The following is a 26,406-nucleotide window of genomic DNA, read 5'->3' as shown; positions in this document are numbered from 1 at the left end:
TTTTGAACAGTGAAATGCCTTTCTCGAGGCAGAAAAAAACAAGTGATTGAAGAGTAATAATTTTTTGGCAATAACACTAGCATTCTGTGCTGGATCCTAACAATAAAATTCTGTCGCGATCAAAAGATTTACTTTATTTATTTACCTAAAGCCCCCCCCCCCCCGTTGGGGCAGCACAAAGGCGGCGATCAGTATAACCGAATTTGAAAAACAAATTGCCCTGTTCTGTTAGAATGCATTCGCAAAGGTGATTAATTTGACTTTACAGGAATGAATTGAAGTCGATTCAATCAATCAGCATGAACAGCATTTCGTCGTCTCCCAGCTGCTCAGTTGCAACATGATGCAACACGCAACAGCGAGCAAACGAAATCGCTTGATGTTACGAACCGCAACACGATACGGGTTGAATTGTTGCGTGTGTGAGAGCACCAACGGTGATTATTCGCTGGATACAAAAATCAAATGCGAAATGTGGAATAATTCGTCTGAAGAACATTAAAGAATGGTAAAACTGAACAGAAAGGCGTGGCCTATTTCGTAGCAACCTTTGGTTATAAAAGAGTGTTTCTGGTAAAATCAACTACATTCATTACTCGGAAGGTGAGCTGGCTGGACCGTCCACAACGTTGACAGCAGTAGCAGCAGATATTAGCACTCAGCAGTAACAGCGGAAAGCAGAGGGTTGCGCCTGTGGCTGTCTTTAAAATAAACAAATCACTTGGTCACCATGTCTCAGAAACAGCGCGGTTCTTCTCAGCGTGTGTCGTCAGACTGCCGTTATTGCCCCACTGCTTAGGCAGCATAAAGGTTGCCATCAGCAAATCCAATTTTATACAGCAAATGCCTTTTTCAAGGCAAATAAATAAGTATTTGAAGGTTAATAATTTTTTGACAACTCAATCGAGTAATCTGTACTGGACACCAGCAATTTAAATCTGTCGCAGCCGTCTAATTTGCTGAATGAGAAACAGCTTTTATAGCTCGTGTCTTCAGTGTCTTTATTCGCTCACTGTTGAGGAAGCACAAAGCAAGCAATGCATTTGTTAATAGTGTGCGTAGTTCTACGTCAGTTATGCGGTCGTGACTTGGATACAACCTCCTACTTTTTCTACAAGGTGTATAAAGAATGAATAATCGCTTCTACAGAATCGATCAGCATGTATACAAGTAGTTCAAATGGCTGAGTTATTTCTTACTAAGCCCTTGTTCGGCTATTTGAGAAGCCGAGTGTAATAGTTCTCCAAAACCGACTGATTAAAAGCTGATTAAACATTTAGAAATACATCATTCGACCTATGTGCAGCCGTCAGCTGAATAAGATTAACTATAAAAGCGCTTATTTAGCCGAAAAATGTTTCTTGGGTCGATAAATTACACCTTGTAGTGCAATGTTGAATAGCAGGCAGGAGAGACCATCACCCCGTCGAAGCCCTCTGCGGGATTCAAATGTGCTACCTCAGTAGCACAAGCTGTCCCCCCCCCCCTTTTTGGTGCAACTGCGTCAGATACTGGTTCATTGGAAACTCCCGCAACAGCGGATCTTTGATCAATCACGCTCCATCATCACCGGAACGCAACGTTAACAGCATCATGGAAGTTCCTGATCCCACCGCCGCGGTCGAGCATTTCCTGCCAGCGTTCATCAGTCGTACTGGTCCTGCGTGCGGGCTAGGCGAACGGAACTTCCAGACTGCTTTCTGCGGCAAGTATAAATCTGTTCACAACCATTCAAATGCTGATGCGCTCCGTGCTTCTAGCCGACGGACTGCCGACCCACCGCTTCGAGACGACCAATTTTCCGACTCTCACCAGCATGACAGTACAGTGGGGTCGCTTTTTACGCGGTTGGTTGTACCGCATTTTAAAGATTAGATTGGACATACTTATACTAAACTTATTTGATACCGCGTACAAATGATCTTCCGAATCGAGTAAAAATAATCTGCGTTATTGTAGAAATGTCCCGTTTGAGAAAACGCATAAAAACAACCCGCGTAAAAAGCGACCCCAGTGTAGTTTTAGGACAAGGCCGAGACCTTCTCCAACTGACGTATCATCACGCAACATTACACCGGGACGCACCGATGTTAGCATTGCTGGGATGCCTCTAACCTCCCCGCCGCAGTCAAGCCAATCCAGCCAGCGATCACCAGCCGTCTCGGTCCTGCGTGCGGATGCGAGGGACGAGGCATCCAAAATCCCAGGACAGGCAAGTGCGAAAACGCTAACTCCAGACCTCCCATTGATCCGCTACCCGTTTTCAGTCCGTTGACCAATTCGATGACAAATATCCACCTTTACTACCAAAACGTGGGTGGTATCAACGGCAGCGTCTCCGATTACCTACTGGCTTGCGCTGACAGTCCATACGATATCATTGTACTGACCGAATCCTGGCTCGACAATCGTTCACTTTCGCAACAAATCTTCGGGCCCAACTATGAAGTCTTCCATTGTGACCGGAGCTCAAGAAATAGCCGTAAAACTTCAGGTGGTGGGGTTTTGATCGCAGTTCACCGCAAACTTAGTGCCTCTATCCTCGAGCGCGATGAGTGGTCGACTGCTGAGAAGGGGGTGGGTGACAATCAAACTCTCGGATTGCACATTATACTTGTGTGCCATCTACATCCCTCCCGATCGCACTCGTGACTCAGATCTGATTCGCGTACATATGTCTCCGATTAATACCATTATTTCGATGACGTCCTCTGTCGATGATGTGGTTGTTTTAGGCGATTTTCATCTGCCCAGCATTATTTGGCGAGAAACGTATTACTAGCTGGAATCGATTGGGATGCTATCTTGGACACGAACGACGTAAACACTGCCGCCTCAACTCTCTCCCACATTTTAAATTATGCCATAGATCGTCACGTCCCAAAAAAGACTATCTCTGTCCAACATAAATTGCCCTGGTTGAACCCCACATTACGACGCCTTAAATCGGAGAGAAAAGCAGCCCTGAGAAGGATCTCTAGATACAAAACATTACCTCTACGAAACCACTACTTATCGATTCATACACGCTACAAACAAGTAAGTCGCTACTGTTTTCGAAGCTTCCTTCGTAATGTCGAGGGTACGCTTGAACGCAACCCCAAATCGTTTTGGAAATATGTTAGCGAACAGCGTAAAGATGATGGCCTTCCTTCGAGTCATTTGTCATTTGTTTTCGCGAAAATTTTCCAGAGTATTTGTGGACAAACGGTTAACGACGGACGAAATTACGACCTGTACAGAACGTATCCCCTTTCTTGACCGTGCACTGACTAACCTCTCCATTGACGATTGCGCGGTAACATTGGCCGCCTCGAAACTCAAATCTTCCATGTCCGCTGGACCAGACGGCATTCCCTTAAAAAATGCATTGGTAGTCTGGCTTCCCGATTAGTCGTCTATTTGCTCAATCAATTCGCACTGGCGTCTTTCCCTCGGTATGGAAATCGGCGTACATGTTTCCAGTACACAAGAAAGGCCATAAAATTAACATCAACAACTACCGTGGAATCTGCGCTCTTTGCTTCATTTCGAAACTCTTCGAGCTCGTCGTGTTCGAACCTACTTTCTCGTTCTTCAAGCAGTACATCGTCGACGAACAACACGGGTTCATGCCTAAGCGATCAACGGCCACAAATCTCCTGACGCTCACATCCTACGTAATGGACAGCTTTGACGACCAGTCATCTTTCGATAAACTGAACCACCGAATCGCAGTGGCGAAACTCGCAAAGCTTGGCATCGGAGGCCCACTGCTTCACTGGTTTCAGTCGCATTTGTCTGACCGGCGTTTAGTTGTAAACATTAATGGAGTTTTTTCGACATCTTTCTCCGCTCACTCAGGCATCCCACAAGGCAGTCATCTCGGGCCTTTGATATTCATGATTTACTTGAACGACGTCAATTTTCGACTTCAAGGCCCTCGGCTGTCATTCGCTGACGACCTTAAACTGTTTGCCAAAGTAAAAACTCCGTCAGATGCCGCAGCGCTCCAGGACCAGTTAAGGGTTTTTGCAGAATGGTGCGAGGACAACCGCATGCAATTGAACGCTGACAAATGTGAGATAATAACATTTCCCAGACAGCGTAGTCCACTGAATTTCAACTACATTTTGTCAAATACACCTCTGCGACGCACAAACTGTGTCAAGAATTTGGGAGTATTGCTTGAATCAAAGCTAACCTTCAAACAACATATGACATTCATTATTGACAAGGCTAGCAGAAACTTGAGATTTATTATGCGTATCGCTTAAAACTTCAACGACATCTATTGCCTGAAGGCACTGTGATGCGCTTCGGAGTGCTCCAAATTGGAATGCTGCGCTCCAATGTGGAACCCCTACTACCTGAATGGAGTAAACAGAATCGAGTCAGTACAACAAAGATTTGTTCGTTTTGCTCTCAGGAGACCGTGTAACGACCATTTTCGACTACCTAGCTACGAACAGCGATGCAGACTCATCGACTTAGATACACTGCAAATACGTCACGTTCAGAATAGGCGACCGAACTGCAGCAGCTTCAGCACGATAATCGGTCTCCAGCGCCATTTAAATCGTTTCGCTACAAGCTTCGATTTCGACACCAGCCTCGAGATGCTGAAGATCCGCTTTTTGACTTAAGCACGTAATTTTTAGTATAGTACAATCATTTGGGCCACAAGGCCTGTTGATGTTATTTTTACAAATAAACAAATAGACCCGACAATCCACCCGAAATCCGCACACAGCATTGCGTCCCATCCACCGTAGCCTTTATCAGTCTAATAAGCTTCCCCGGAAAGCCGTTTTGGTCCATGACCTTCCATAGCTGTTTCCATCCTATAGTGTCATACGCGGCTTTGAAGACGTTGAATAGGTGGTGCGTGGGGATTCTGTATTCACGGCATTTCTGAGGGATTCGCCGTATGATAAAGATTTGGGTCGTCGTAGTCCGTCCTTCCACGAAGCCGGCGTGATAACTCCCCACAAATCTGTTGGTTAGGGATGAGAGGCGGCGGAAAAAGATTTAGTAAAGCACTTTGTGGGCGACATTCAGGATGGTGATTGCACGATAGTTCCCACAGTCCAATTTGTCGCTTTTTTTATAAATACGGCAGATAACCTCATTCTTGTACTCCTCCGTCAGCTGTTCTGTATCCCGAATTCTTGCAATCAGCCGGTGCAGACAGATGGCCAGCTTCTTCGGGCCCATACTAAAAAGCTCCGCTCCGAGGCAATCCATCCCAGCCGAATCATTGTTTTTCAGCTGCTTGATGGCATTCGCCTATCGTTGGGGCTGGCTCATCTTCTACGTTTGTCGCACCGACAGGATCGCTTTCTCCGCTGCCATGGTCCTTTGCCTGGGCACCATTCAGATGCTCGTCGAAGTGCGGCTTCCACCTTTCGGTAACCTCACGATCGCCCGTCAGAATACTATCACCTTTATCCCGGCACATTTCGGCTCGCGGCACAAAGCCTCTGCGGGATGCGTGGAGTTGCTAGTAGAACTTTCGCGTTTCCAGAGAACGATGCAGCTGTTACAGCTCTGCAAACTCCTTCTCCTCCAGGCGGCGCTTCTTCTCCCGGAAGATTTGGGTTCGCTGCATCTTTTTCTGTCACTGTCTTTACACATTCTGACAAGTGGCAATGCGCATCTTAGTCCCCCGCGCAGCCTTCTCCGCATGCCCGATGACGTTCTCCGCTACGCTGTTGATGGCTGTTTCAACAGTCCTCGACAGGACCTTCCTTCAGCTGGTCTTCTTCCGGAAGCGCAGCTTCGAGCGACGTTAGGTTGCTTTAGTCAAACAACGTAGAGTTTTGGGCGCATCTTGAAAATCATCAGATAGTGGTCCGATTCGACGTTAGCGCTTCTATAGGATCTGAAGTCGATGATGTCTGAGAAGTGCCAACAATCAATCAGAACGTGGTCGATTTGTGTTTCCGTCTGATTTGGTGTACTTGTGTATAAGGTTGTGCTGGAAGCAGGTACTACGCACGACCATGTTCTTGAAGGCGGAAAAGTCGATTTCAATTCTTCGGAGAGCACTCGAATGCTTTCTTGGAAATTGAGAGATCGACAGTTCCACGTCCCGAGTTTCCAATCGTCAGTCCGTTTTCGTCGCATGGGCCTGTGCCAATTGTTCCAGTCCGAATTTCTTTGTTCCTCGTTCATTACTTGTGAGTGTTTTACGTTGGCGACTTGTAAGGCTTGCGTCTCGCCGGAGGACCATCGTGCTCAACACTGTTTAGAGTCCCACGTTGGCACGAGGACGGTAATCGGCCGCCCCTAACCTGGAGTACAGACGCCGTTGTGAGCCGCTCCTAACATGGAGGACAGACGCTCGGAAACTCAAGAGTCCTCCTTCCCTGTCAGCAAATATATTAAATACCAATATAGTTCACTTACGTGAAATTATGAAGACAAATTGAAAATGACAGAAGCGTTAGTCACCTTTTCGACCGCTAGGTGCGCCACTTCTGATTTTGTTCTACACGACATGCGAAATAGAGTAACTTTTGACAATAATATTACCCTAATGGGTACACTGAAAAAAATTCACATTTTATTGTGAAGTGGACTCGGCCGAATATTTTATAATAATAAAGTTCGCCTATGCATAAGGCAATCCATGGGTGGTGTTCCACGGTTTGTACGTTTGTCGACCTCCGACAATATTTTGAGTTGTAAAATGGCGACTTCCGGTGACTGGAAAACTGCCGAAAATGACCCAAAAACAACCAAATATGGGTGTTTCTTTAACCAGAATGATGCTCAGAGGCCAGAAATTGTCTCCAAATGCCATTTTGAAATCCAATATGGCGACTTCCGGTTCCAGTGGCAAAGACCAAATAACACTCATTATGGGTATTTCCGGGATTGTTATGATGCACTGAAGCTACAAATCGACCTCAGATAACATTATGAATTGTAAAATGACGACTTCCGGTGAATGGGAAACTGCCGAAAATAACCAAATAACACCAAATATGGGTATTTCTTCAACCGGCCGATTTCCATCCAATATGAGATGTTTCGATACCAGAATGATACACAGGAGCTAGAATCGACCACAGACAACATTTTGAATTCTAAGATGGTGACTTCCGGTTTCTGTAGAACAGCCGAAAATGACTAAATAACACCTATTATTGGTGTTTCTTAAACCAGAATGACGCTCAGGGGCCAGAAATTGTCTCCAAAAAAAATAGCCTAAAGGGACCAAATACCACCCAATATGAGTTTTTCTTTAACCAGAATGATGCATGGAGCTAAAAATTAACCTCAGACACCATTTTGAATTGTAAGATGGCAACTTCTGGGAAATAGCCGAATACTACTGCATATGAATATTTCCGTAATCGAAATAATGTATAGAAGCCAAGCATTGACCCTGGACACCATATTGAATTCGAAGATGACCACTTTCAGTTTCTGGAAAACAACGAAAATAACTGAATACCACCCAATATGAGTGTTTTCGGAATAGAGGTGATGTACTAAAGGCAAAAGTCGAGGATGTTGTCATTCCGATAAAACCAATAATTTCAAACGATATAAACAAATCGCAAGAAATCAATTAATTTGGAATGTTGAAAATTATTGAATTAAACACAAACATAGGCGGGACGAAGTTTGCCGGGTCAGCTAGTAAATACATAAATATGCTGGTTAAAGTAAAGCTGCAAGTGATGAATACGAAGATTAGAACTCGAGAGCAAAAAATTCGGAGGGATAAAAAAAAACAAAAAATACTTTCAACACGGAGAAAACTAAACATTAAATAATAGTTTTTGCATAACAGTTGTTATCACTAATTATGTTTGTTTTGTTGAATATCTTTTATATATAATATAATAAAGCTTTTAAACCAATTACAACATGATATGTATCCATACTTAAATTGTTAAATTGATAGAACATTCAAGTGTTATCTAAGCTAAAAGTTGCACAACAACCTTATACGACTATTGACAACCATTGTGCGGTTTCTCCTTTTATCTTTTTCACGAGGTAATTGAAATATTCATTTAATTGTACACTTCGTGGCCTGATTATTGAGCTTGAGCTTGACGGCCGCACATTTCGTAGTTGCTTCCCGTGATGGATCTGAGCTAGTGAAGTTACACAGGGAACCACGTATATAGCAACTTGGGATTAGTTTACCATTTACACGTCGTGGCCTGATTATTTGTATATGTGAAAACAGCAACCCGTTGTTTTACCAAAGCCAGGATCGGAGTTGTCAAGGATATCTTCTAGATAACAACCGGGCTGGCGGCTTCTACTGTAGTACATAAGCGTCGTTACTTTGGTAACATATAAACATCCTGGAAGGGTATAAAAACTGAAATTTTCACCCAGGACTAGTTAGTTCATTTTCAACCGCTCCAAGATACAGATTAAATAAATCTGTCATTTACAAACCGGTCTTTTCTTTCTGTTCGAGTATTACCAACAAGAGTATATTTCTTTCTCGTGCCTCGATAAGCTACATCTATTATATTATCAATATTTAACTCCCGGAATGGCGTTAGTTTTACATACAAACAATATACGCACGAAATCTGCAACATATTTTTTTCTGTGAAAGTATGAAATTGAGTCAACTAAATCTAAAATTGAGTAAATTCAGTTTCGTGGGTGAGAATGTCACACGCTCACAGAAATTCAACAACAATGCACAGTGGTACAGTAAGGCAATGTAGGCGGACACGAGTTTTTCGATGCGATTTTGTGGTTTTAGAGTAAAATTTTTTTCTAAGAATTTGTTTCTTTTATTTAGTCTATTTTTTATGTGCAAACGAAAATTGGGGTGGTCCTGAAATCGACTGAATGAAAAAACTAACTTTTTATTTGCATAAATAAATGTATACAATCATCGGCACAGTTGTAGATCAACTAATTTTAAGCAACTTTCGGTATTTCTTCACAATATTTGTTCTATCAAATGATCCCAAGAAATATTATTTATGTTTGCCCTAAACGGAGACATCAATATATCAAAAGGGCCTATTTTTTAAATAGAAATAGTGAACTCTTCATCTGTATAATATATCGACAATGTTTTTTCGTCAAAATTGGCGTATTTTTGATTAAAGTTACCGAAGAAAACTTTGTTTTTAAATTTGAATTGAAATAATAGAGCGAAAAGACTGTTTTTGGAAACCAAATTTCATGTCTACAAAAAAGTTTTTTTACAAAGTTACTTAGAATTAGTTGGTCTACAAGTTTGCCAAAGAATGTTTTATTTCGTTGATTTTAGGACCACCCTAATTTTCATTCGCACATGAATAGAGGACTATGTATAAGAAACAACTTTTTACAAAAACTATGGCTTTAAACCGCAAACCAAAATCGCAACGAAAAGCCTATGTCCGCCTAAATTGCCTTACTGTACCACTGTGCAATGAGTTTAGTTACCTTTTTCACCACAAGAGGGGGTGTTCCCTGTCTGTCTTCACGGGAATATATGGGAAATTCGAGAGTGAACTATATTATTTTAAGATATTTGCTGTCAGCATCCGACCAAGTTGCCACCAGGGTTGGTTACCCGATCTTCCCTTGGTTGCTCGTATCCTTTTTGGCACCGCGTGGAGGTTGGGATTGGAGTGGCTCGATAGGAGGCTAATGACCACGTGTGGGGTCTTTTTTATTCCTGTAGGTTCACTTGGTACCGATGGTACGCATTTTTCAGCCGTTTACAGCCAAAACTTTTGGATTTATTATTCGTATCGCTAAGAACTTTACCAGCGTGTATTGTCTTAAAGAACTATACTGTTCACTCGTCCGTTTCACTTTCGAATACTGTTCCGTTGTCTGGCATCCATAATATCAAAACGGGAGGAAACGGATTGAATCGGTTCAACGCCGCTTATTACGCTTCGCTCTCCGTCGTCTACCTTGCCTTAATCGGTTTCGTTTACCGACATATGAGAACCGATGGTGATCAATTCACTTGGAAACTCTCCAGGTACGAAGAAAAATCGCTATGGCCTTGTTTGCCGCTGATACGTTGCAGGGGGTCCTAGAGCACTGAGGAATAATTATTTTCTGAGAATACCTTTTCAACACACCAACTACGGACAAAACAGGGCTTGGGCGGTATACAGCGAGTTTCAAACAAGGTAGCTTCCGTGTTTGATTTTAGTTTATCTCGTGATACAATCCGCCGTAACTTTTCTGTGTTTTTACTACAAATGACGATTAATAAAATTATTGTTGTATCATATCGTATTATATTGTAGTGATCATGATTATTATTAGTTTGAGATACTGAACCATTATTAGGGCAGCTGTTGTCTGTTGATGCCGACTAAATAAATAAGGCTAATACAAATTTCGAATTCTTTTTATGTCCAAGGTTATTAAAGTGAGCAAAGGGGGTGGCAAAAAATAAATAACACCGAGACGAAAAAAAGAAATATCTTTGACCAAAGTTTGTGTGCAAGTTATGACGTTTGTATCTTGCACTCAAATAAATATTGCAAAATAACACTTTTTATTATTATTACTATTTATTTCGCTTGCTTTTTGGAGACACTCTCGCTGTCACTGGACTTGTTTGTTGCTAAATAAAGCATTTATGCTGTCAGAAAACCAATAAAATGAACAAAACAGTTTGAGCTTTTTTTTCCTTCCCTTCCAATATTCAAGATTTTTGAGGGGGGGGGGGGGGGGTGACATAAAATAGAAATAAAATTTATAACGGCCTAAATGAGAAAAAAAGAGCGGTAAGATAAGGCGTCGAATATTTTTTTATTGGGCGTGTGCTCGAATGTCAACAATTCACGAATTTGAAAATAATTTTATCTAACTGAATCCCACGAATTTGTTGTATGTTCGATCGCCATTACAGCCTATAATAACTATTCACACAAAACACAATAGTTGTAGTACAAACGGTACAAACACACCTAAAATGCAATCTTTAAATGACCAGACAGTAGAGGTGGGCAATCCGCTCACGAACTGATCTAAAGAGCTGGTTCTTCAAAGTGCGTGAGTGATCTATCGCTCTTTTTTAAAGAGCGGTAACTCACCCCTTACTTCAAGCAAAAAGCTGAAACCGATTTTGTTGATTAGACACCGCAAGCGAGAGCCATATGAATGTTTTACACCCCAAGCGCAATGCGGCGTGCGACACTGCAATAGAACTCCCAGAAAATAGCTACCGCCGGCTGCCTGCTCTCCTATGCATAACCATCCACCCGCCGCGGGAATAAAAAATAAAATCTACTTGCCACAGTTCACACACAGCACACGGGCTGGCTAACGCCGGGACGCAAACGAAAAGTGGAACGAAAAGAGCGAAAGAACTGGTTCACTGCTCTTTTGAATCTATGCAGACAACCCGCTCCCGAGCTGATCAGAAAATCAGTTCTTTAAAAGATCGAAATCTCCTGATCGCGAACGGATTGCCTGCGAGCTGAACAAAAGAGTCATCGGAAGAACCAGTTCTTCTGAGAGCGAAAGATTTCGCTCTTTCAAAGAACTGAATCTTTTGATCAGCCTGTGAGCGGATTGCCAGATCAGTGAATCAGTTCTTTCGTTCTTTTCGTTCCACATCCATTCGTGTGCGTACTCGGCGTTAGTCAACCCGTGTACCTGTGTATGGACTGTTGCAAGTTGTTTTTTTGCATGCTCTTGCGGCTGGCTGGTGGCTGGGTGATGAAAAATGCAAGTCATGCATATCAGGGCAGACGTTTGGTTGCAGCTTGTTTCTGGGAGTTCTATTGTAATTTTGCGCGCGACCTTGCGCTTGGCCAATCGGGTGTAAAGCTTTCACCTGGCTCTCGCTTGCAGTGTCTGATAATTAGCTACACTGATAAAAACCAAAAATTATGTAGGAACGAAAAGAGCGAGTGAGCTGTTAAAAAGAACTAGTTCATCTTAGTGAGCGGAACCGCTCTGATCCGCTCACTATAGTGAACCATTTTTCCCACCTCTAGCTGCCAGAGCTTCCAGAGATGCCAGATGTTTTCGAAGAATGTCTGCAACTGCTCGAAAAACCGGAAAATGTACTCGAAATCTGAAAAAAATTTATCCGTGATCCGAAAAAATTTCGCTCGCGCAGGCAAAAATCTGTAAAAATCTGCAAACATTTTAAGAAAATCTGCGTAAATATAAGGAGACTCAGATAACAATCTGCAGAAACCGTGGAAAAATTGCAAATATCTTCAAATCAATAAATATCTGCACACGGACGCCAAAAATCTGCGTTTTGCAGACAAATCTGTACATTTGGTATCCCTGGTGAAGCGGTACAAATCTTACGATGAAATTCTTATTTTCTTGAGTTAGTTTTCATGTGATCGAATCAGCTTGCGCCTTCCGTGCAACACATTGCCGAAAGCTTCAATAACTTCTCCTACTACCGGAGCTCCAGTTTGAAATGGCTGGGGGGGACTGTTTCATGTTTCCGGTTGATTTACTCATTCTGCTACTGATTTACAATAGCCGGCTGACGTTGTGATGGGAAAAGTAGGCTGAGGATTGTACGCTGCTTTCCTACTAGGTTAACTGTAAAAAAGCACTTGAAGCGTGTTGGCAATCTTTTCCCCCTCGTTAATTTTCATCAGCAACCGCTTTAGCGAATTGACGAATCTTCCTACTTGGCCGGTAGATCCCATGCTCCTTATAGAAAGCAGCAATGTGATCCGAGGTAAACTGTGAGCTTTATTTAGTGGAAAATTCGACGTTCTCCTCTAACAGATGCCAGAGTTATTATTCTACACTTTTCATAAAACTTTTTGAGGCCATTTTCAATAGTGAAAAGCCTAAACCGATCATTTGGGCTCACACTCTGGGTTGTGGGTTTTTTTGTGAGTTCTCAGCTCACCAGCTGACCCAAAAAAGCGTTCGCACATACCGCATTTAAAGGGCCGTTCATTAGTATGCCGAATTATATGCCGCTGTAGAAGGAAAGGAAAGAGGAAACTTTTCCCGCAAATTTCGCATTTATATGGCTTCTCAGAGGTGTGTTTTCTCTGATGTATTTTCAAACTATCAACTGACTTGTATGCGGACCCGCAAATATCACAATTGAAAGGTCGTTCATCAGTATGGCATTTCATATGCTGCATGAACCTGTATCGACGTGAAAATACTTTTCCACAAATTTCACATGTAAGCGGCTTTTCGGCGGTGTGCTGCATTTTATGTTCTCTCAAAGTATTCACTGACTCACATGATATACCACAAATATCACGATTCAACGGTATCTCCCCTGTGTGACAACTCATATGCAGTAGGAGAGTCTGGGGACGGGCATATGCCTTTCCACAAATTTTACACTGGTGTCGCTTTGTGTTGTGAGCCTTAATGTGTCGTGCTAGTTTTGACTCTTGCAGAAATGTTTCGCTACAAATTTCACATTGAAGTTTTCTGTCGGATCTCACTACAGTGCTCAGGTGATGTTCCTGATGTAAGCGAAGAGAATTTTTTGTTTTGTACTGTTTACCGCATATGTCGCAATTGTATTTCGCTGGAGATTCGCTTCGGTTGTTATCAGCCCGCTTTGGTTCCAAACTCTCTGCGTTGCTGAAAAACAATAAATATGATAAGTTGTGTTTCATCGAACGAAATCGTCTCTCACCTCAAAGAGGGATCGACATTATGGACCTTCTGCATATGACGGATTAAATCTACCGGTCTCTTGTATGATGTGTCACAGATGTCACATTTAAAGGCTCGCTCATCGCTGTGAGTGCGCATATGATCTTGGAGACAATAGTTAGTTGCGAATATTTTATCGCAAATCGTACACTTATGCTTGCAATCTGAGCGGTGTATTCTCATGTGAATTGTTAAGTTTCTTTTGACGCTGTATCGTCGTCCACATATGTCACACTCGAAGTTCCGATATCCTGTATGAGCACTCATATGGTGGTGCAAACGTTCAGGTGTGCTGCATGTTCTGCTGCAGATATCACAAGCAAAATGTCGTTTCCCGCTGCGCTTCTGCAGTTTCGAACCTTTCGAATTGCAAGAAAGAAGACTGGGTATCCTGCAATTTTTTGCGATTGTTTTAATTTTTAGTTGTGTTGATGATAGAGATCTGTCTTGAATATTTCATCGTTTTTTCTGTTTTAATTAAATAAAAATAACGACCACTTACCTCGGGGAGGGATCGGCCTTGTGGGTTGTGTTTACATGAAACCTCAATCCTCTGGATCTCTTGAACGATCTGCTACAGATTGTGCATTTAAAGGGTCGCTCATTACTGTGCCGGGGCATATGGTCTTTTAGATTAGTGTCAGTTGAGAAATTTTTACCGCAAATTCGACACTGATGTGGACAGTCTGTGCTGTGTATCTTCATGTGGGCCAATAAGTTTTTTTGAATGGTGTAACGTCGTTGGCATATGTTACACACGAAGATAGGTTTTGCTGTATGAGCCTTTTTATGGTCGCGTAGATTTCTGAGGCTACTGAATGTTTTGTTGCAAATATCACATTCAAAGGGACGGTCCCCGGTATGAAGTCTTCTATGATCCACCAAAACATATTTTGTGCTAAATTCCTTGTTGCAGAATTCGCAAACGTTCTTTTTCTGTGGATGATCGGCATTGCATATTTTTGAACCGTCCAAGTTACTGCAATAGTAAGAAGAGCATTTGATAGGAATGTGGTAGAAGTATTTTAAGCGAAAAGAAGAGAAGTTTTATGTTTAATGTAGAGAGCCTTGTGAATCTCCTAGTTAAACACCAATTTATATTTCTCAAATATGTATAGAAATTTCTATCAAAATGTATGAAAAAGAATAACATAGGAATAAACCGAATTACCAGGAGCTAGAGACTATAATATCGTTGTCTGCTACTGTGGTTTCAACTTCATGCTTGATATCCGTCCCAGGATCTTGTTCTATATCAGCGAAGCATTCTCTTAGGACATTCTTTACAGTCGCTTCACCGGAGCACCGAACGCTGCTGTCGAGTACAATTTTCTCTTCCACAGAGGAAGTTTCAAATATCGTAAGCTCTTCTAGCTTTATATGACTAAATTCTGCCATTTCGCTCACTTAACTGACGTGCTCGGAACAAAAATAACAAATAAATAAAATTATTTTTGCGAATAGAAACAATGTTTTTTCCACTCGGATTAGAAAACACAAACATGTCATGATATGCACGCTAAAAGCTTATTGTTCAGCTTGATGTGGAAATAAATCAAATCATAAAATCAACTGTGAACTGAGAAAAGAGATCGAATCACGTGGTCTACACTTGTTCCGACGGTTCCTGCTTTAACATTTCGCGCGAACCACGAGACTTAACCGGAACAGATTGGTAGTAAAAAGCTGTGAATGGAAGTGAACAAAAAGCACACCGTAAGTTGCGTTACATTTCGCTTATGAGCATTTCCCCTCCCTAGCGCGTTATGTAATATACGAATGTTCAAGCACAGACGGGCAAGGAACGACATGACCACGATCCTGAGACGTAAAAATCGCCAGCAAGAGGATCGTCACCATGAAGAGCTAGAAGAGCTGTTCACTGCTAATGAGTCGCGAAAGTTCTGCGATAAGGTTGAACAATCCTGTAAAGGCCGCGAGCCGACTTTTGCAATGATATGGAAGGTAACCTCATCACGAACGACAGCGAGGTGGTCGACAGGTGGAAGCAGCACTTCGATGAACATCTAAATGGCGATGCAACGAACAGACGCGGAAGTGGAACGGACCTGAGAGTGCCAGCAGTAGATGACCGGGTATTAGCCCCCGACCTCCACGAAATTCAGCGGGAGATTGGGAGGCTGAAGAACAACAAAGCCACCGGCAAAGACGGCCTGCCGGGCGAGCTCTACAAACATGGTAAAGTAACGCTTGCTAGAGCACTACACTGGGTCATTTCCAAGATCTGGGAAGAGGAAAAACTACCGGAAGAGTGGATGGAGAGAGTCGTCTGCCCCATCTATAAGAAGGGCGACAAGCTGGAGTGCTGCAATTATCGTGGCATTACGCTTGTCAACGCTGCATATAAAATACTCTCCCAAGTTCTATTCCAACGTCTAACACCTTTAACAAGGAGGTTCGTGGGGCAGTACCAGGTGGGTTTCATGGGAGCCCGCGCAACCACGGACCAATTTTTTTCAATCCGACAGGTTTTGCAAAAATGCCGTGAGTACAACGTGTCCACGCATCACATTTTTATCGACTTCAAGGCAGCCTATGGTACAGTTGGTCGAGAACAAATATGGCAGATCATGCACGAGGACGAGGATATCTTTCCGGATAAACTGACGCGGCTGATCAAGGCTACCATGAACCGTGTGATGTATTACGTGCGTGTCTCGAGGATGCTATCGAGTCCCTTCGAGTCATGCCGAGGATTGAGACAAGGTGATGGACTCTTTTGTTTGCTTTTTAACATCGCCCTCGAAGGTGTTATACGAAGAGCGTGCATCGACACGAGTGGTACGATTTACACGAAACTGGTTCAGCTTAAAGGCTTCGCTGATGACTTCGACATCATAGCACGAAACTTTGCGACGGTGGAGGAAACCTACACCAGACTAAAAGCGGAAGCTAAGCGTATTGGACTGCTGATCAATGCGTCGAAAAGTATATGAAGGGAAGAGGCTCAAAGGAGAACAATGTCAGCCTCCCATCCCGGATCACCGTAGACGGCGATGAGCTTGAGGGTGTAGACGAATTCGTGTACTTAGGATCAGGACCCTTTTCAGTAACCCCTCCAGCACCAGAAACAGAGGAGCACAGCGTACAGGATGGCTTGATCAGATTGAAAGTGACCTACGAGTGATAAGAAGCATGGCGCCATACAGCCTAGAACCGAGTGGAATGGAGACGATTTCTTGATACAGCACGAGCCACCCCGGCTCTAGCCTGCTAGGTTCGGTTCGTTCATTGCGCTTGTTGTCATTGCGATTAGAATGGATTGAATAATTCACAAGAGACATTTCAAACGTCAGAAAACCAAACCTTAAAAATTTGTTCTTAAAATTATTCAGAAGCAATAGTTACCACAATAGATTAGATTATTATTATTATTTTTTTTTTTTCAAAAGAAATGCATTTTTTCAGGATAGTCTTTATTAGTATTGCCTCGAATCAACTCGTTGGAAATGCGCATTTATTACTCTTACGGCTTTATTTGTGATGTATAAAGAACTATAAAGTTCTTCCAATATATTTGTTCAACAATCAATGTTATACAAATATGAAGGCTCCTTATGTTTTCTCAAATTCGTAGCTGTAGTTTTTCAGTCACCAGCGACATGCTTCATTAGATTTGGATCGGATGTGAAGCTTTCACGGTTATGCGTTTGTTTATGAATTCTTAGATTAGATTCTGATGATCTCGCTGATAGACCGCAAATATTGCATTGAAAAGGTCGTTCATCAGTATGGTAAATCAAGTGCTGTCTGAGTCAGTAACGAACTAAAAACACTTTCTCGCAAGTTTTGCATTTCTACGACCTACGACATCAGGAGCTGTCGTAAAATATCGCAACTAAAAGGCCGTTCCTTACTATGAGAAGCCATGTGCCTCCTGAGCGTTGTACGATCCCGATTTCCTTTTCCACAAATCGTACACTCGTACTTCTTTGCGTTGTGGGCTTCAATGTCAGATCTTATAGTGGTGCTCTGATGAAGCTTCCGATGTACGTAAAGTGCTCTCACCCGTTCGTACTGTTTGCCGCATATGTCGCAGGTGTGTTTCACTGATCCACCGCTTGGGCTGTTATTGGTTCGATTTGGCTTTAACTCTTCTGTGTCGCTGCAACAGAAACAAATGTAATAAATTAGTTTACAATCAGTGCGGTAACTTTAGTTCAGTCGAGAAAATTTGCGAAAGCTACAAAAAGATACTCATTATCTACTTTTATTGCAATGAATTGAAAGTAAACGTACTTCATTACTGTTGTCTGTAGGTAAGATGCTTATCTGCACGCAAGACATGTTTCATAATGATTTTGCGCATATGTACTGTGAAACTTCAAGAAATTTAATTTCTAAATAAAAATTTAAAAATGCTTTCTTATTTGAACGTTTTTACTTCGATTATTTTTTTCTCGTTAACCTCGAAAGCAAAGTACAGCTAGAGTTATCTCTCATATTTAACTTATGCAACCATCTACGTATGAAACTTACCCTGCAGACGGCTCGACCTTGTGGATCTTCATATGTTGTTTTAGAGCATAACGTGTTTTGAATGATGCGTCACAGATATCGCATTTAAAAGGTCGCTGATCGCTGTGGGTACGCATATGTTGGACAAGATTCTTATCACTTGCGCATATTCTATTGCAAATCGAACATTTATAGGGACAATCTGAGCGGTGTATATTCATGTGAGCCGTGAAATTTTTTTTTTGAAGAAAACTTCGCTTGCATATGTTACACTCGAAATCACAATCCCCTGTATGAGCATTCTCATGGTTTTGCAAAGCCCTAGCTGTGCGGAATGTACTGCTGCAGAGATTACATGCAAAAGGTCGCTCCCCGGTATGCGTCCTTCTATGATCCTCGAAGGCGGATTTTGATCTCAATTCTTTGTTGCAGAAATCACAAATGAACTTTTTCGGTGGTTGAACAACTAAACCGATTTTGCGCTTTTCCCAATCTTCCAAGTTGCTGAAACAGACAGATGAGCGTTTGATAAAATACGGGAGAAAAGTATTTCTTGTGAAAAGAGTTGAAGGTCTTTGTTCGGTTCTTAATGATTTGACATGTCGTAAGACATCGGTGAAAGAACAAATGAAAACAAACTATAATATACTCTATATTAATGATTTTCGGACCTTTTTCCAGTTTTACTCAGTGCAACTTCTAAAATCACTAACTCTTCAGTCTGAGAATGCTTCGAACTATAATTTATAAATTGAATTTTATGACAGAAAGTTTTGTATTGGATTTAAATAATTCTTTGAGTATTAAACAAGGGCAAAATTACCTGGAGCTAGAAGCTATTAAGGGATTATCTTGTATCTTCCTAAGGTGCATTTGCGTTTCACCGTGCGCCTCTAACAAAGCTCTTGTACTGCATGTAACAACGCAAATATCGCATTTGTAACGACCTTCTTGCGAGTGTGTTTTTATATGACGTTGCAGATTTTGATTTGACTTGCATAATAAGCTGCAGATATTGCATTTATAAGGCCGTTCGTTAGTGTGGCTACGCATGTGCCGCGACAGTATACAAGGCATTTTAAATCGCTTCCCGCAAATTACGCATTCAGGCGGGCTCTCCGAGGTGTGCTTCTTCATATGTTTTCTTAAATAATAAGCTGTTGCATAGGATGAACCGCAAATATTGCAATAGAGAGGTAGTTTTTCAGAATCACCAGCCACATTGTGCATTTGTTTATGAATTTTGAGATTAGCTGCTGACCTCGCTGATATACCGCAAATATTGCATTGAAAAGGTCGTTCGTCAGTATGGTAAAACAAGTGCCGCGAGAGTCTGTAACGGAATGGAAACCTTTTTCCGCAAATTTTGCATTCATATGGCTTATCGGAAGAGTGCGTTTTCTTGTGCACTTTCACATTATTAGCTGTCTTAAATGATGAACCGCAAATGTCGCAACTAAAAGGCCGTTCCTCAGTATGAGTAACCATGTGCCTCATGAGTGTTGTACGATCCCGATTTGCTTTTCCACAAATCGTACACTCGTGCTTCTTTGCGTTGTCGTTAGTCTTAGTGTTGGCTTTAGTCTCAGATCTCACAGTGGTGCTCTGATGAAGCTTCCGATGTAAGTGAAGTGGTCCCAATTGTTGGTACTGTTTGCCGCATATGTCGCAGGTGTATTTTACTGATTCATCAATTCGATTTAACTCCAAACCTTCTGTGTTGCTGCAACCGAAACAAATGAAATAAATTGATTTACAATCAGTAAGATAAATTGCGTTTGGTGGGGTTTCTTAGATCCAATCTACGCTTGTCAAATACTTTCATGAAACTTTTTCGTCCCTAGATAAATACTTACTCTGGGAAGGACTTAACCTTGTGGGTCTTCATATGAGCATATACAGAGTGGTCATGGTATAAATCAGCTTTAAAGTTCGATTTTCGAAATTTTTCTAGTCTCCTAACTTCAGTTTCTTGATGCGGATTAAGTAAAAAACTTATTTTTGAAAAAAAATGGTCTTTAGACCACTCTGTTCCGCAACGGCACATATGATCTTTTAGTTGTGCATATCTCTTGAATGATGTGTCACAGATGTCGCATTTGAAGAGTGAGTAAATGTTGTTTGAAATGATAACCAGTTGGGATTTTTTTTTGCAAATCAGACACTTATAGGAACAAACTGTACGATGAACAATCATGTATGTTGCTAAGTTTGTTCTATTGAAAAAACGTCGGCTACATATATCACACTCGAAATGTTGGCCTGTATGAGCAATCTTATTATAGTTCAAACGTACGCTTGTGCGAAATGTTCTGCCACAGATATCACACGCAAAAGGTCGTTCCCCGGTGTGAATTCTTCTATGATTTTGCAAGATGTAGTTTACACTAAATTTTTTATTGCAGAATTCACAACCGTTCATTTTGTGCGAACGATCATTAACATCGGTGTTGCGCATTTCCGAATCAACAGAGATGCTACAGTTTGAAATTGGGTCCTAAAGCTATACCGGTTTTTATATATCATTTGAAAAAGCCGCGTTTCCTGAGCAAAACGTGATTTTCAAAAAACGTTTATCGTTTTTCTTCGATTTTTAAATGAAAAATAGAAAAACTGCTCGAATGGTCTTAGATGACGTTTCGCCCATGTGCGGTATATTCGGGTTATTCGCGTTGAAAGAGATTTTGAAGGCTGTTCGCACCTACGTGAACACTCATATGTAATTGTCAAAATGTGCGTGATGACAAAAGCAAAAATATTTCCTTCCTTCTTTTTCGCATGCAAAAACCAAACAAATATCAGCAACACCGTCAACGCGAATGAGAGAACTGTCATTTAAGAGCAAGCGCACCGGTGAGTTGCCATTTGAGTTGCTATTTTCACAACGCTGGCCGTTGCTATTTTGGATAGCAACCGATTTTCGCACCGGTCGTTGCTAATGGGGATTACCAATTCCACTATTTCTTTTTCACACCGGCAGATGCCAATTTCTGAAGACCGTCACTAGCCAGCATTGGCAAAATGTTTGTTTGTGATGTATTTCGATTATTTTTTGCAGATCTAGTAATAACCAACTTATCCGTCAGTCAATCGTTTCCGGAATGATCTACGTTCTAGCTACTTCATATAATGTTCCCTCCATTTCACATAACTTTGTTTCCGTTCTCCCAAGTTATCGAGAACATAATTCTTTTGCAGATTTTTTTACTTGTGCGTACATAAATTTTTTCATCCTTATATGTTTATTTAAAGAAATTCCGTAAAACTGGGCACGTCCCGCAACGTTGGCTTAAATGACTATTCTACTGAAAGCTGGCGAACTGTCATTAGTTGTATTCTGTATTTCATGCTGTCTCGGTTCCCACAGTTTGCTATTATTATTTGAAAATTTGCCGCCAAAAAGAACTTAAATATAGAACGCGTAAATTGTTTTCGATTATTTGATTGATGATGAAAGTGATTTCGCAAAACAAATTTCCTTACACGCGATTAAGAAAATGGTTTTTGGAAAGATTCGGGGCGACTCTCAGCCTAGTAAATACCCAAAAAAAAACCGCCATACGGAGGAAGCTGCCATCCAGCGTTTTAACAACGGTCTATACCGATGACCATTTCCAACGCCGCATTCGAACGCATCTTAGGTTGTTTTTGAAACAGCGGTTAAGGAGAAAAGTGGTTTTTTATACAACGACCGAACGAAACGGGCAAATAGTTGGTAATACTCCCGAGCAGATTTGCTTAAACCTCCCAGGTTTATTGAAGAATATTGGCCAATCTTGTGAGGATTTGAGCTTTCCGCATCGTTTAGGTTGCAGACCAAAATGCCAACCAAAATGGTCATCTCAATAAAAAAACCTATACAAAATGTTTACCTGCCCGAAAAAACACCCTGTGCAAAATTTCAGCTCAATCGGAAATAAAATTGAGTAGTGGTTCACGCCGACACTTGCGTCCTACGACGTGTATAACAAGCGAGGCAAAAAACTTCGTCTTCCGAGGCCGACCAATTGAGTTCGCATTCAAAACACTCATCATCATCGTAATATTATTACGAACATTCACTATCGAGCACAAAAAAAAACAACAGTTTGACATTTCATCAAATAGCAACGATTCGGCTCGTTGCTATCGCGTTGCCAAATTTAATAACTCGCTACTACCCGAGGTGGGGATTGCTATTTCCCAAACAAACATAGCAACGCCCGGTGCGGTTGCCGCGTTATGGTGGGAGTTGCCAAACTAGCTTTAGAAACTTCAATTTAGCCACTGGTTGGCTTGCTCTGAGGCATTTCGAGCAGATTTTTATCCTTCATTTAAAAATCAAAGGAAAATGATAAACATTTTTTAAAAACCACGTTTTGCTCAGAAAATTGCACTCTTCCAGCTGATATATAAAAATCAGGAAACCGTTTAAAACTTTAGGACCCCATTAAGTGGGCCTCCTTATCCTTTGTACTAGAGAGGTAGTTCGAGATACCCTTGGGGTGTTTCTAGTTTTTTCCTAGCTCTTAGGACGAATTGTCAATGATGCTAAGGTGAATTCTAGAGAAACATTTTCAAAAGATCATATCTGCTTTTCAGCTGCTTTGAACTCTAATTTTAATTTTACGATCAGAGAGTTTGGATACGAATTATGCCGATTGAATCTGCAAAACTAACACAAAGTTACCTGGAGCTAGAAGCTGTAATTCTAGCACAAGCTGTTGTAGTCTCAACTTCATTGGTGTTGTCCCTGACAGGTTCTTGTTTCACATCAGCTAAATCTTCCCTCAGGGCGTTCGTCGCAGTCGGTGCGGTGCTGCTAGCGAACGTAGTTGCTTCTTCCTCAGGCAGAATGTCAGTTATCATAAGCTCTTCCACCTTCACTGTTGCAGCGAAGTTCTCCACCTTTATGAAGCTTAATTCCTCCATTTTGCACACACAACTTACGTGCTGGAAACAAACTATCGCTTTATTGTGATTATGCTTACTTCTTCACTCGATTCAGCTGCACAATGCAGCAGTAAAATACGGTATAAACTTCAATAATATTCCTCCGATTCGAACTAGTAAACAAAAACACCAAAAACGTGTCATGGAATGCACGCTAAAAACATACTGTCTACATTGGTGTATCAAATTACTCCGCATACAATCAAGGCATATATCTATACACACTTATTCTCGTTTTAATTGTTCAGTAATTTTTATTACCGTCATGTTCAGTAAATTTGAAAAAATACTGATCATTTTGTAATTTTCTCAAAAATAACTGATGTTGGTTGAAGTTTTTATCGAATTACCGTTATGCAAAAGGCATTTGACGAGCTCAGCAAAAAACATTACTGACCTTTTCTGTAAACTAAAGTATGTTCTGCACCTTCATAAAGTTCAGTAAATATTTGACGATCTGTCAGCATCTTCCTAGGTGTTGCTGAAAACTCTTCAATTGTTTAACTGAACTATTGTTGTTTCGGTATTCAATAACCCCTCGTCTATGTAAGAGATAAAACGCTACCTGTTTGGCTGGCATCAATTCTGTACGACCCATTCATTCTCTCATTAGCAGTTAAAAGAGTAACATCGAATAAATCCAAATCTTTAAAAAGACATTCTGTAGTTTGAATATATGAGAATAAAACAATTGTTGTTTTTTTACTATACTATTCGGCAATTTTTCTGCATCTGTCAAAACGGAACGTCAAATGTCCGCCATTTTCAAATATTCAGAGTTCCGAAGCTGAGTTTTTAAGTGTCTCGCGTGTGATTTTCAAAAAAAAATGGATATCTTACTTTCAAATCTACAAGTAAACGACGTGGAGGTACACGATCTATTCAGTCAGCATATGGTAATTTTTCCACCACAGGAGAGCAGTTTACTAGAAGCCTGCAACAAAAAGCCTGTATTCATCATAACATTAAACGTATCAAGTTTTTACTCGAATGTGCTGGGAACACCAGTATAATCGATCTAAACAATCCAAAATTCCTTTCTAAAATTATTCAAAAGTTGCAATAGCAACTTACACAATTTCTCTCGTAACCATGAAAAAACTTTACGTTTACAGAATGCTCGGTAACTTGTGACGAATCGTCAGCTTTGTAAATTCACAGAACGCTCGGTAATTCGTGACGAATAGTCTGCTTTGTAAATACCGAATCATGCAGCAATTTTTGATGAACGCTTCGTAAATTTTTACTGAGCTATCTTCTATGTTTGACGTTTCAGCGAGAACGAAAAATTACCGAGCACTCGTCAAGCAAATAAATTGCTGAACAGATTGCTGATGGCTCAGCTGTTGAGAACTCGTTAAAAAGATTGCTGAGTTCGGTAAAAGAAACTAAGTGTGTATGTTTGACGTTTCAGCGAGAAGGAAGAATTACCGAGCACTCGTCAAGCAAATAAATTGCTGAACAGATTGCTGATGGCTCAGCTGTTGAGAACTCGTTGAAAAGATTGCTGAGTTCGGAAAAAGAAACTAAGTGTGTAGAGCTTTCTGACAGCTCAGTCACGCACACTATTTTCGGGTTGTTTGCCTCATAAATGACTCGTACTCAACTCTACGGGGGTTAAGAAAATCGAAATATGTAGTTTTTTTTGAGTTGTTCGGTACTGGAAATCAAATATTCATTTTGTAGGATACTATCCGTAAACAAATTACACAACCCGCGCAGAAATAAATTGACTTTTAAGTCAGCGGAAGAAAATAAAAATTTCGTAGTCAATGCAGGCATTTTGACAGCACTATGTTGGCCTCATTTTCCATCCGACTTACACAGTGTAAAGTGACTCAACTCAACTCTCAACAGCTGATAAATTCAGCGAAATGTTTTACAAATTTTCGGCAGGATTTTTAAGAACTTCGGCAAACGAAATTTAATACCTGCTGGTTTACGGTAGATCGATATATTTGCTGAATGTTCGTCGAAATATATTGCTGACATTTGTTAAAAAATTCGCCGAGCTCCATCAGCTGTTGGGAAGTTTGCCGAGATAAATTAAGTGTGTATGGGCCTGAAGAGCCTGAAGACAAGTGATTTTACCAAGGGAGTGTTATGGTAGCCTTCAAGCGTTAAGCCTGTAGTACACTCTTTGTCTAATGGTCAAATATTTGACCTTCTGACATAATGGTCAAATTTATTTGACATTATGGTTGTTGTTTGCCCGTGTTTGCCCCATGTTAAAATTGGAGAGTGACAAATAATTATCTTTGACCAAATTTTTATCTGTCAAAAAGTGACAAATATTTGACGCTCGGCCAAAGAGTGTACTACAGGCTTTACGAACATCTATTTCTGTACCGTTTATCCTAAAACTACTTTCTCTGCTGTCACAGTTTGCTGAACTTTGTTTTGGGAAACAATTAATGTACTAAATATCACTTAGAATATCACCACATACTTGGACATACGTAACACTGGCGATTTTTTTTGGTACTCTTTGCCCCACATCACCCGGTACCAACACCAGTCTGAACTGCTCGACGAAAATGAACGGAATGAATTTCCTTCATCGCGGCTCTACTCGAGCCCTCAACAAAATCCCTTACGAAACTGTCAAAAAGTTGTTTACAAAAACAATGCTGCATTTTTCGAGAGGGAACGAGACAAATGCAGGGCTGCGCAGGTACACAACCTCCATAGACTATAGTCACTGTATACTTTACTAGTCTGGCGGACTGGATTTCGGGAACCAGTGTGAACTGTCAAAACGGGAATCAGTCGATAGTGTGTCGATTTTCGCATTTGAAGTATTGTAATCGTGCCGTAAAAAGATACAGAATAAATTAGACTCAATAATTGAACTTTTTGTGACAATTGCTATTTTTTTTTTTGAGAATAGTTATTGTAATGAATTAATGATATCACAATAATGTTAAATTTATGCGTGTGAGAAAATCACAAGGAATATTTTCTTTCGTCGCATCAATAACGTGCTCTTTTTCAGCTGCTTTGAACTCTAATTTTAATTTTACGATCAGAGAGTTTGGATACGAATTATGCCGATTGAATCTGCAAAACTAACACAAAGTTACCTGGAGCTAGAAGCTGTAATTCTAGCACAAGCTGTTGTAGTCTCAACTTCATTGGTGTTGTCCCTGACAGGTTCTTGTTTCACATCAGCTAAATCTTCCCTCAGGGCGTTCGTCGCAGTCGGTGCGGTGCTGCTAGCGAACGTAGTTGCTTCTTCCTCAGGCAGAATGTCAGTTATCATAAGCTCTTCCACCTTCACTGTTGCAGCGAAGTTCTCCACCTTTATGAAGCTTAATTCCTCCATTTTGCACACACAACTTACGTGCTGGAAACAAACTATCGCTTTATTGTGATTATGCTTACTTCTTCACTCGA

At 41.1% G+C, this 26,406-nt stretch overlaps 3 protein-coding genes across 5 annotated transcripts; 1 reads left to right on the top strand and 2 right to left on the bottom strand.

The window, feature by feature from the left end:
- Positions 1–9,405: 9,405 nt before the first annotated feature.
- LOC129732342 (zinc finger protein 883-like) lies at positions 9,406–15,090 on the bottom strand. Of its 2 annotated transcripts, none has more exons than XM_055693155.1 (4): positions 14,771–15,090; positions 14,102–14,578; positions 13,580–14,041; positions 9,406–13,524 (listed from the first exon to the last, which is right to left on the bottom strand). In XM_055693155.1, the coding sequence occupies exons 1-4, from the start codon at positions 14,995–14,997 to the stop codon at positions 12,771–12,773; spliced, it is 1,920 nt and encodes a 639-aa protein (XP_055549130.1). In that variant the 5' UTR covers positions 14,998–15,090; the 3' UTR covers positions 9,406–12,770. The 2 variants fall into 2 exon arrangements, with proteins under 2 accessions (XP_055549130.1, XP_055549137.1); XM_055693162.1 differs by having other exon boundaries at positions 13,580–13,990.
- Positions 15,091–15,224: 134 nt separating this feature from the next.
- On the top strand, positions 15,225–17,021 carry LOC129732423 (uncharacterized). The gene is made up of 2 exons (XM_055693314.1): positions 15,225–15,315; positions 15,393–17,021. Exon 2 carries the CDS (start codon positions 15,558–15,560, stop codon positions 16,554–16,556), a length of 999 nt encoding a protein of 332 aa, XP_055549289.1. The 5' UTR covers positions 15,225–15,315; positions 15,393–15,557; the 3' UTR covers positions 16,557–17,021.
- Positions 17,014–23,144, bottom strand: LOC129732303 (zinc finger protein ZFP2-like). 2 transcript variants are annotated; one of them, XM_055693093.1, is made up of 4 exons: positions 19,935–22,715; positions 18,902–19,801; positions 18,100–18,582; positions 17,014–17,725 (listed from the first exon to the last, which is right to left on the bottom strand). In XM_055693093.1, exons 1-4 carry the CDS (start codon positions 20,534–20,536, stop codon positions 17,425–17,427), a joined length of 2,286 nt encoding a protein of 761 aa, XP_055549068.1. In that variant the 5' UTR covers positions 20,537–22,715; the 3' UTR covers positions 17,014–17,424. The 2 variants fall into 2 exon arrangements, with proteins under 2 accessions (XP_055549068.1, XP_055549079.1); XM_055693104.1 differs by lacking the exon at positions 19,935–22,715 and adding an exon at positions 22,748–23,144 and having other exon boundaries at positions 17,015–17,725.
- Positions 23,145–26,406: the final 3,262 nt, after the last annotated feature.

The sequence above is a fragment of the Wyeomyia smithii genome, chromosome 1 (assembly GCF_029784165.1).
Source record: "Wyeomyia smithii strain HCP4-BCI-WySm-NY-G18 chromosome 1, ASM2978416v1, whole genome shotgun sequence".
Classification (NCBI taxonomy): Eukaryota; Metazoa; Arthropoda; class Insecta; order Diptera; family Culicidae; genus Wyeomyia; species Wyeomyia smithii.
Note: the sequence above shows the minus strand (reverse complement) of the source record. Positions and strands in the feature narration are given on the sequence as shown.

Excerpts from the sequence above, each read along its gene's own strand:
- LOC129732423 (XM_055693314.1), top strand. The coding sequence starts at position 15,558 with ATGGAAGGTAACCTCATCACGAACGACAGCGAGGTGGTCGACAGGTGG.
- LOC129732303 (XM_055693093.1), bottom strand. The coding sequence starts at position 20,536 with ATGCGCAACACCGATGTTAATGATCGTTCGCACAAAATGAACGGTTGT. Across the intron at positions 19,802-19,934 it reads AAGGTTAAGTCCTTCCCAGA|CAACACAGAAGGTTTGGAGT; the intron begins GTAAGTATTTAT and ends TTTCGGTTGCAG. Across the intron at positions 17,726-18,099 it reads AAGGTCGAGCCGTCTGCAGG|CGACACAGAAGAGTTAAAGC; the intron begins GTAAGTTTCATA and ends TTTCTGTTGCAG.
- LOC129732342 (XM_055693155.1), bottom strand. The coding sequence starts at position 14,997 with ATGGCAGAATTTAGTCATATAAAGCTAGAAGAGCTTACGATATTTGAA. Across the intron at positions 14,579-14,770 it reads ATTATAGTCTCTAGCTCCTG|TAACTTGGACGGTTCAAAAA; the intron begins GTAATTCGGTTT and ends TTACTATTGCAG. Across the intron at positions 13,525-13,579 it reads AATGTCGATCCCTCTTTGAG|CAACGCAGAGAGTTTGGAAC; the intron begins GTGAGAGACGAT and ends ATTGTTTTTCAG.